The following is an 11,185-nucleotide window of genomic DNA, read 5'->3' on the forward strand; positions in this document are numbered from 1 at the left end:
AGGCTACGGCGGCATTCGGCTGGATTTAGGGGGAATTGCAGTAAGGCATGAGGTAGGCTAAAAGGTCTTTTTTAGGAGGATGAGGTGAATTTATCAGATATCAGGAACAATATCCTGATTTTAGCTTGGCAAGACACACTGTAAAAGGCAGCACGGCAAATGATGGCTCGCAACGCCAGTTTAAGGCCTTTTCAATTACCTTGCTTGTGGCGGGAGTAATGTTACTCTGGGAGGGGGACTCAATCAGTATTGGCTCCTGGAGGGAGATCGCAGACCTCGGAAGTATTTTAGTTGGGGAAGGCGGTACTTTTCCAGGCTGTTTTGTGACCAGAATGGTGGTGACCTTCAGATGGAATTTGTAGAAGGCAGTACCATTCCTGACTAGGTTTGGCTGGTGTGGTAGTGTCCTTCTCATGGGGTCTGCGTGCATTCAGACTAAGGTACTGAATAGCAAAATGAGCATGGGCTAGGGTATCCCTCAACCTCCGGTAGGTGAGAGCGAAGCAATTTGACTGGGTCCCTAGTTGGGAATAAATATGAGATATTTATCTGTTGTAATAAATAAATCTGTGGCCGTTAATTTCTCCCAAGAAGTTGAATGGTGTTTTTATTGGGAATGGGAGAGGGGTGCAGCTCGAGGCATGGGTAAGTCATGTTATAATAGCAAATCTTATTAACATACAAGCTTCATGCCTTAAAACTGACATTAGTTGAAAAAGCCCTTCTGAAATGAATTTCCCTTTTGCATTTTTTGGTGTCTCCGCGGTTAGATGTCTAGTAGATGGGATTTTGTTTGTGATTTACAGTTGGTCTGGATTCTAGCCTACTACCATCTTCTCAATCCAAAGCCAGCAACCAAGAACCAAGGGATTAAATATAAAACACCCTTCCTTACGGGGCTTTCTTGCTTTGCACACGCATTTGGCTAAGCTGTGTAATGTAGAAGGATGAAGATTTGGGGAAATTCCTTTTAAATAGGAAGTGGGAAGCAAAATGAATTATACAAATGATGACACTTAGGACATTTATATTTAGACTTAAATATACATTACTAGTATTATCTATGTGATAGATGCCTTTTCCATATATTTGTTGAATGTTTTCATGTATTTTAACATATACTAAATGTAAAGCAATTCCAGCAGAGAAAGGGTCAACAAAATTAAATCCCATTTAAAGGGGCAGTCCCACAAAGTGGGCAAAAAAATGTTGTACATGTTTAATTGTTTTAACAAATGTACCAATATACTCAGGTTCCTTTAAAAAAAAATCCTCCTTGTGTAGAAATGAGTTTGTTTCTATTTCCTTCAGTTTTACTTAATTCCAAATTACTTTGATAAAGTCCCATGTCGGGATGAAACGCGTCAGAGTGGTCTTATCCATGATGTCCAGTCTTTTTTTGTAATAAAATTTATTTTTTAATCTACCAAGCTTGTGTCGGTACAAGGGAGTAGTGACCATTCATTTTTTCTACCTAATTCCAAATGTTACCTGGAAATTATTGAGTTTTGCCTTTACCTCTTTAAATGTATCATGCTGCTATCAGTTAGCCAAACAAAACAGCAATGGAATGAGTCAGATTTACAATCTCCTGGCATATACAACTGTTTACCAAAAGGCTCATAACAAAACAGATGAGATTAACTTGGTAAACGCCTTCCAAAGCATTTGGTTACTACGGAGATTCGTTTAAAAAAAATGCCTATACAGTATAGCTACTTGTCTGATTTCCTTAAAATTGAGTGCGTTCCTTACAGTTAACTTAATAAATATGCCACTGGCTCACTTTGGATTTAGGGGAGCCTGCCCCCTTTAAAACATCCCTTACATCCAAATATCATGTTGTATTTATGATCATCATGTACTGGGCAGCAAAACATCCCTGCATTTTAAAATGTGGAGCAAAAAGGTGAATTTACGAGACACTTTGCAAATATTTCATGCAGCACAACACAATGAAACGGATCTATTTTTATTCTGTATTTTAAATCCGTGGATCATAAAACACAACACCCTCATCTTATTTTTATGGGTGGATATTTACAAGAATACTGTGTGTGTTACTTCCTTGTTTCAGAGCACAGAGGACGCATCTACATCTGATGAAACCACACTGACTTTCACTTAATGAGGTGGGTGCAGATACCTACAAGATCATTTGATCCGCTGCTCACATCACCAAAGTGCAGTTTGTTTTTCTATGCAGTAAAAGGAACTGATCGGCTGAGGAATATTTAGCACTGTCTTCCTTTGCAGCAACTTGATATGGATAATATTAATCCCTTGGCACTGCCACTTATAGCTTTTTTGTAGTTATAATGGATCATCTGGTTACCTCTCCCCAGGCTGTAATATATGGAAACAGAACATTATTTACATTTTTCTCAGATTTCAAGGCTAGTAACAAGGTGGCAGTGACCGTGGTGGAAACATTAGTATTGTCCTTGGTCTTTGTGTTTTCATTGCTCACAAATATCTGTGCCATCATCTTGCTGGCCACGAAGAAACGGCTAGTAAGCGCCAATTGCTTTGTGTTGAACCTCTTCTGCGCCGATCTGCTATTTATAAGCATGATCCCTTTCATCTTGGTTATCCGCTGGGCCGAAGCTTGGATTCTGGGGGACTTCTTCTGCCACATGCTCGTCTACGTCATCTGCCTGAGTGGTTGTGTCACCATTATCTCCCTTGCGGCCGTCAGCCTGGAGAGGATGATCTGTATCATGAAGGTGACTCCGGCTACCACTTGCAATGTTAAAGTGGTGGCAGGGGGACTTCTGGGCATTTGGATCTTCTCTGCCATAACTGCTCTTCCCATGTGTATATTCTTCAAAGTGGTGACGCAGAGAGTGAATGACATGGTAAGTTCTCCACTCACTGACGCTTTCTTTCATTGTTCACCCTCTGACTTTACATAGAATTTAAATAAAATGATCCAATTTTGTTCTTATTATCATGGTATGAATGGTTTCCAACCATTAAGACAATATGAATAGACTGCAAAAGCTGCCTTGGGGTTCCATATATGTGATCTGTTTATGATCTAATTTACTAAAATTGTCTACCCACTTTTGTCCTTCATTGTTTGTCATGTTGGCTGTTCTTTTGTGAATGTCTAATATACATTTTATTTATAAAAAAAATGTTTTACCAGGAAGTAATACAGTGAGAGTTACCTCTTGTTTTCAAGTATGTCCTGGGCACAGAGTTATAACAATACAGGGTTATATTAAAAGAACAGAGGTTATACAGTCAGTCACAGACATTTCATGGACAGATAGTTGGAAAATTGGGTGCAGGGGATAAAAGGGCTGGAGAGTTTCCGATTGAAATACCGCAATTTTAACACCAACAAACATCAGCGAACGGCAGCAAATGGCTCACACCCTTTGGCTGCGCCAAAGGCTGTGCTCCTCTGGGGCTACGCAGATGTTAGACTGAAGGGGTACAGATTGACTGCAGCTTTGATATCAGAGCCGTTTGGTCCTCCAGGGCATACATACAGACCAACATCTGAACTAATTTTGGGGAGATTGCATAGGAAAATACAGCAGTCTCTTCATCTTCCATTGGCTTCTACTGAGCTGAGGGATTTTCTTTCAGAGAGACAATAAAAAATTATACACGTTGCAGTGAATTATAAGGAAGCCTCAATTCTATATATTGTGAGAGTTTTCTTGTAAGTTGCGGCACCATGCTGATGCTGAATTAGGGCTTGTACATAGCGGGTGAGCGCACTCATGCGACTGAGCACGTGACATCACACGCGCCTTCTGCAAAAACGATCCGTGCCCTGAGGGGTCTGGAGGAGGAGACGCGATAAAGAGCAGCTCCAATTCAATGTTTGGGGGCGTGCCCATGATGTCCCGTGAGTGGTTCGCCCTCATTGGCTGAACCATACACCAGACCCGTCCGTCGCTACACAAAATCAAAAGATTTTGTCTCGCAACCAATTGGTTGCGCCGTTGCGCTCGTACATGTGTAATCTATGTATGGCCGTGCGCATTGTCTTACAGGCTTTTGTGTGTGGCGCCGTCACTCGTGCCGTCGCGCTTACTATGGCCGCATGCTTAGGAAAAGTTAAGTCCATGTTTGCCAAGCTTTGACCACCAGCTCCAATTGTAAAAAAATAAGTACAGTAAAATCCAAGTAAAACTGCGATCTTAATCTGTGCTCTGTAATACATTCTCACTTTACTGCACAGGGGAGGATTTGGGATCTGCATGAGGGTGAGAGTCACTGGCTCTGAGTACAGTTAAACCTCATGTGAGTCCCTGGTTACAAAATATATACATAGAAATGTTCATCAGCACGAATCTAACATACTAAAATGTTAATGGATATTTCATATCCTATAAGAGAAATATCTTATTAACTGCTGAATACAGTTCTATGTGTAAAGACACGTTGTTTGTCATTTTATGATCGGTCACTATATACACATGTACTCACTGAAATGAAGACATACGTGTCTGAATGTGTATATTAAAAATGTACTTTTTTCAGAATAACCTATACCTTATTTCTCATGCATTATATGACTGCAATAATCCATTCCTTGTTAGTGGGATACCCTTTGAGATGCTCAGAGAAAATTCATTTAAATCATGGGGAGGGTGTTATTCATTAAACTGCAATAGTGCCGATTGGGGCACTATCACACAGAAAATAGTTATATTGTGAGTTCAAACTCTACAGATTAACAAAGATCTGTATAGTGGTAGACCATATTACACTATTGTATTTTTTCATTTGATTTCCAAATATTTCCTGGATCAACACCCTGCGCCCAAGAAAACCATCACCAAGCATTGCCAAAAGAAAGAATGCTGTGCAACTTGAAGATACCGTGGGTTCTTAAAAACAATCCACATTAATCAGACACAAGGTTATGGTGGATTAAAAGGAGTAATTCATGCAATATTCTACATGTGATTTTATTTATTTAAATAAATCAGTTATGTAGTATTATATAATACTTGCGGCCTTTTTTATTTTAAAATGCAACTCTTAATGCCACTTTAATATACTGTACATCCTTTGATTTGTGTAGCAGGTTTTAGCACACTTCCCCAGCAGTGCAAGATCTTTGCACCACTTTCCTGTTTGTGATCATTTGTTGTCAATATTCCCAGCAGTTTCATCTGTAAACTGTAACAATAGATAATGTTACCTTAGTAATATAAGAATACATTGTAGCTGCTGAGTTACACTGACTGAAGGATTGATTTGAATCTGAAATAGCAGAATAGTAACAATATATGAGTTAAAAACGCAGGCTTCTGGAAGGGGTTGCTGCTCCAACTCCCATTGACTTGAATGAATCTGCCCCTGACAGTATGTGTTCTTTATTAATATTAGACACAATTTGAGCAAATTGAGCAGTTTAGTGTCAGTGATCCCTCCAGGCCGTTGCTCCCCCCCTAGTTCCCGTAATTAACTCACATTTTGAAAACTGTAACTTAATTTATGTGAGCTTTCAAAGTAATTACCCATTTCACTTCAGGAGCCAAATGTGGAATTGTCTGCAAATGAGTATTGAGAATAGCTTCACTTTCATAATCCAGGTGTCTGATAAAACAGTCCAGGAAAATAAAGATAGCAGTCTTATGCAAAAATTATACACCCTTTATTCAAAAAGATCAACGTTTTGGTCCAACCATGGACCTTTGTCAAGAGGTTGACATTATGTATATTTTTTGCATAAGACCAATGGAGTGCTGCTATCTATCTTCTCCTGATGTCTACACGTTTTCCCGGCTGGTGGACTTGATCTTGATTTATAACCGTGGCAGTATATCTCCATCATGACTGCTCTATTCTATGGAGATGGACAAAACAGTCCAATCGTTCGAGTAACATTAACCTATGCAGTCATGGAGATCATAACCATCTGATCACCGCCTTCTATTCATGGATAACGCCTCCCATTCTCCAAAACACAATGCTGGAAGAGTGGCAACACAAACTGATGTATCTTAGATGATGTGAGTGGTAACTATCGGGAAGTGATAGGCAAAGTATCGTGTTGAGTTGCAGTTACAGATAAAGAGAAGAGTCATTGTGCCAAGTCACACGGAGCTAATGGCTTCTCTTGTTCAAAATGTGTATTTGTTTTTCAACAAGTTGCACCACCTGTACATATATACATTGGTTTTACTGATGCAAAGAATCCCAATGACTCATTTGAAATCTGTTGATTTTTGTTCGCAACTTTCAATAAAAATAAATACTCGCCACGAGGATCTTGAGATTTTGTGTCACCAAACGATGTATTTCTATTTGGGATTCTATGCAGGGAAAGACACCTGTGTCACAGTTCTTTTTCATAGGGCTGTGATTAAAACCTATGGAAAGATTGATGTAACCCTGCCTCATTTTTTCATTATACTTATTTACAAAGGCCCATATTTACTAAGCAGGGCTATGCCATAAGACAACTTAGGGCCAGTTCAAATTAATAGGCCATAAGGTGTCTTACAGCGCCAGAAGGCATCTTCACGTATAGCCAATACTAAAATGGAGGTCTGTGCAAAGGATCACAAACCATCTTCTCGTATAGCACTGATTAGGACATATGGGCCAATGTCTTTATCTGACGTGTGATTAAACACGTAACAGCCAAGTATTAAGGCTCATATTTACTAAGTGATGCTGTCATAGGACACTTTCCGGTGCCAGAAGACATCTTTCAGACCATTCATCTGAATGGGCCATAAGTGGTCATATTTACGCAGAGCTGACTGTAGGTATTTCATGCAGTAGCACTGCTTAGTAAATAGGTCACTTTCCTAGAGTATAAAACGACAGAGTGGTCAGGTTCAGGAACAAATAACTACCCCAAGCCCCACTGTAAGAGATGTGTGCAGAGGTACATATAATGGAGACCGATTTGGGTGCAATTATGTTTTGGCTTTATTGGGCCTGTTCCTTTACCAGGGCAAAACATACAAAAAACAACAAAATAACAAACCCCTATCCCTTTGTAAGGGCTAACTTACTTCCCCAGACCCTATCTGCAGGACTGGATGAATATTCCCATTACCAGCCTATCACCCCAAAGTCTCAGGAGGTACCTTAAGCAGGTGGCCCTCCATGTCAGGCTCCTGGGTCCTCTGTGTCCAGGAAATATAGGTGTCTGGGTGTCTGGATTTTTTGATCTCAGCACAGCCTTTGTGCTCCAGACAGTGTCTGTGTGCAGGCTTCTCTGCTCTCCTGTCAGCCAAGGAATCTCTCTCTTGTTTCTCACATCAGGCTTTTCTCAGAATCCAAATCAGCTAGGTGGAGTCTGGTTGATTTCCTGTGTGCAATTAACCAGCCAGCTGATGGATTTAGACGCAGTTTCTCTCAAACAGTGATAAGTCCCTGTTACACTCACCAACATTATTGGAGTCTTCTGTATAGGAAAAAACACAAAGGAATTGTCACATACTGGGGCCTGTTCATTAATCAATGAGTTCCACCAGACCCCAAGCATTTCCGCGCCATGTAATCACTCCTGGAGGGATCACACGACGTGGCTGGTGCATGAATGGTGGAAATGGAAGGGATCTCCACTTCTGTTTCGATCGGACTGGCCCCCCCATTGGAGGAGTTGGAGGAGTCCCCCTAGAAAACGTGCAAGTAAGTGCCCATGATGTACCAGGTATGTCATACGGGCACTCTAAGGGTTAAAGAGCAAGAATGGCAAATGGCAATATCACCAAAAAAAAGTGGGGGAAAAAGTGAGATAGAAACTGTATTATACTGTATATCACAAACAGACCATTTTTGTCATGAAAACTGCATGCATATTAGTTGTTTTTTTTTTTCTAGGGATCTGCTTTAACACATACGTTATTATTTGTTTGAAGAAACAATGTATATTCATACAATCCAATAACATAGTAACACTATCTGACACATTCATTTTCTCATCTTTGCTCACAGGATGTGAAGATTTGCACTTTGGTCTGGCCCACTGTTGCCGAAGAAATCATATGGGACTTATCATTTATCAGTTTGGATTTTTTGGTACCGGGGTTAAGCGTTGTGATCAGCTATACCAAGATCTTTAAGGTAAAAGTAACCTCACGCAGCAATTCAGATTATTTTTTTTATTACTATTTGTATTGAGATTTTGTTTCCCACAACCATACATTGTTGGCCTCCAAACTGAATGTATTCTTACTTTTCTTGTAGTTCTTCAGGGACCCCTCTGCTCCTCCCCTCGCTCCCCCCTCCACCCTTCGCAGGCCCTACCTGTAGAGTGGGGTCCTTGTGCATTACAATTAAACATGCAATTCATAGCAGCCATTTGTGACTGCCACCATTTTCAATAAAGGTTTATCTCTATTTTATTCTACCCTGGTGCAATTTTACCAAAATATTGAAAAGGCAATTGGCAGTTTTACAGAGGTTATGCATTTTAATTACTTACAGACGTCTCCCTTAGAGGCGCATTCTATGTCTCCTGAATCCCACTATTGACTTCAACAATGAATTTCGTCCGGAAACAGCTCAATTGGCCACTTTGGTGGATATAGCATAAGCCCCTTATTCCTTTAACACAAAGTTAAGAACCCTGCCTTGGTGAGATATTGTGATATAACAACCTACAAGCCAATATTACCAACTGAAAAATCTACAATGTTTTGTCATGTGCTTTGTGATGTTTTGATATCCTTGCAACACAAAGACAGCAAACTAATAGGAAGCCTACAAAAACTGCCCTCTCTTTCCCCTTCCTGTTTTCCGTAGTAGAATAATATTTTTCCAAATAGTACAGCGTGTAATAAATTAAGTATTTATTTTTGTATTCACAGATCACAAAGAAGACGAGGGAAAGTTTGATAACCAGTACAGCGTATTCAGAAAACCATCAAGTGAGAGTCTCCCAAAGGGACTTCAAAATATTCCGAACCCTGTTCATCCTAATGATTTCTTTTTTTATCATGTGGACTCCTGTGTTCATTATTGTTCTGCTGCTTCTCGTTCAGAACCTTGACGAAGAGTTTACAATCCCATCATCCCTTATCTTCTGGGTGGCGACTTTTACGTTTTGCAACTCAATTCTCAATCCAATTTTGTATAACATTAATTTATTCAAACAGAAATGGTGCCAGAATTTTTTCTGTTGCTCTGTTGAAGAAAGTGTGGATACAGACACAATGAACAAAAGGAATGAAAATCTGTCCACAGAACAAATAGTAAACGCTATAGTGTAAATAGTGTAATTAAAAAAAAAAAGTATTTTTTTTAAAGTTGATATTGCACATACAGTACATTTTTTACATACATTTTGCATCAGTGTCAGATGCGTGTGAGAGTAATGAGTGAAGATTGAGATAATGTGTGTGGCTCAGGCTATATGAAGACAGACTATCATCACCACCATTTTGGTGCAGCAGCCATTTTGAGTGTTTGCTTGTATGTATATCTGTTTATTTGTGAATGTTTGATATGCTGCAGAGCATCGCTCCTGGCTGTATCAAGCTCTTGTATCATTTCTAACTAGTCATGAAATTGAAATAATTGCATTCGTAAGAGTTTTTCCTGCCTTAGGCTAAGGCCCCGCTGCCTCAGACCACGCACCCGCACTGCAGACAGGCGGCGCGTGGAGAGGCACTTGACCGATATATGCGGTCTGTGGGGAGCGGCGGCCGAGGGGCGTGGTTTGAGCGGAGGGACCCCCCACATGCCCTCTGCTGCTCTCCGTTCTACTCCCCCTCCTCCCTCCACATGCCCTCTGCTGCTCCCGTCCGATCCCCCCCCCCTCCCCCCTCCAGCGGATGGCTGCAGCGGGGGTCGGTCTCCCGGGCTGCAGGAGGGAGCTGCTGCCGGCTGTATGCTGGAAGGTAAGCAGCTCCCCCCCACAAATGCCCTCCTCTCTGTGCTGATCCCTCTGGACACAAACACACATACCACCCCCCCTACCTTGTGTAGGAAGCTCTCTGACATCTCCCGCCCCCAGCGCTGATTGGCTCATCAGCACACCACGTGACGCGTCCCCGCTCGGGATCTCAAATTTCTTGCATCACCTGGCGGCTTACGCGTCACAGCGCGTTGTGAGCCGTGCAGCGCGGGGGGACTGGGACCGGCTCGGAAGGTTACCCCTGCTGTTAGGAAAGCGTACGCGGCCGCTCGCGCCGCCGGACGCAGCGGGACCAAAGCCTTACACATTTTTTGCTGACCTTCGCCTCTCTTATCTGACAGATACACCCAGAGGGCTGACAGGGTTACTCCTTAAGACAGGAGGTTAAGAGGCCCACATTGCAGTGAAATATATAGGATAAGATATAGCTTACGAAGCATATTCATGTATGTATAAGGATTTTTGTATAAGTCATCATATTGTTTTTATCTCTAAGCCAGCCCCCTTAAGGGGCGTATTACTCAGTTAGAAATGTATAAAAATGTGATACCAAGCAATATGTTTTCAGAGGCCTGAGTTCATTTTGAATTCTCTCTCAGTTGTACCTTGGTGCAATAAACTCACGTTGATACTTTGAACCCTTGACTCATTGATATTATTTCTACGCTTTCACAAATGTAATATTTTGAATGCGCTGTCTCACCTCGTGAGTTTTTTTAAGTCTTTTTTTTCCCCCACTGGCGTTAAAATGTAATAAATGTTTCTGATAGTGCTTTCTATTCTAAACCTTTGTTCATTGTTTGCTGCACAAAGCGTCCTCTTATTTCTAAAGAAGCCTTACCCTGGCCTGCACACACAGTTCTAACAGAACGTATTCTGGTTGGCTTGTTCCCTGCTGGCCATGCAAGCTCAGAATAATAGGACAATCCAGATGTGGGAAAAAACGGAGCACAGCGGGCAAAAATAGGGCTGTGCACAAACCCGAATGGTTCAAAACAATTTATTGGAAAAAGGGTGACAGCATGGAGGGCGGCATGGGGGATACCTCTGCAATTTCCAAGGCTGTAGGATTTAACATACACTTTAAGTTATGGTGTGTGAAAAAGGCGTCAAGAAACCTCCACTGTATAGCATATAACAAATAAAAAGATCACGTGTGTAAAATGTGTATGGTAAATCCTACAGCCTTGAAAATTGCAAAGTCAGTACGACCAACCCCACACTGATGAGACCCATTAAGATCGAAACATGTCTGTGAGGGGTTTCTCTGACTTTGCATCTGATTCCCATGCTGTGCTTAATAGCTGTGTTAACAGTGAGCATTAGCTTATAAGG

The 11,185-nt window shown here is 41.2% G+C and overlaps 1 protein-coding gene across 1 annotated transcript; it reads left to right on the forward strand.

Annotated features, from left to right (window-relative positions):
* The first annotated feature begins 2,082 nt into the window (after positions 1 to 2,082).
* Positions 2,083 to 10,488, forward strand: LOC142500981 (free fatty acid receptor 4-like). Its single transcript, XM_075610234.1, has 3 exons — positions 2,083 to 2,858; positions 7,927 to 8,055; positions 8,802 to 10,488. Exons 1-3 carry the CDS (start codon positions 2,319 to 2,321, stop codon positions 9,201 to 9,203), a joined length of 1,071 nt encoding a protein of 356 aa, XP_075466349.1. The 5' UTR covers positions 2,083 to 2,318; the 3' UTR covers positions 9,204 to 10,488.
* The last annotated feature ends 697 nt before the right edge of the window (positions 10,489 to 11,185 follow it).

The sequence above is a fragment of the Ascaphus truei genome, chromosome 8, assembly GCF_040206685.1.
Source record: "Ascaphus truei isolate aAscTru1 chromosome 8, aAscTru1.hap1, whole genome shotgun sequence".
NCBI classification, from domain to species: Eukaryota; Metazoa; Chordata; class Amphibia; order Anura; family Ascaphidae; genus Ascaphus; species Ascaphus truei.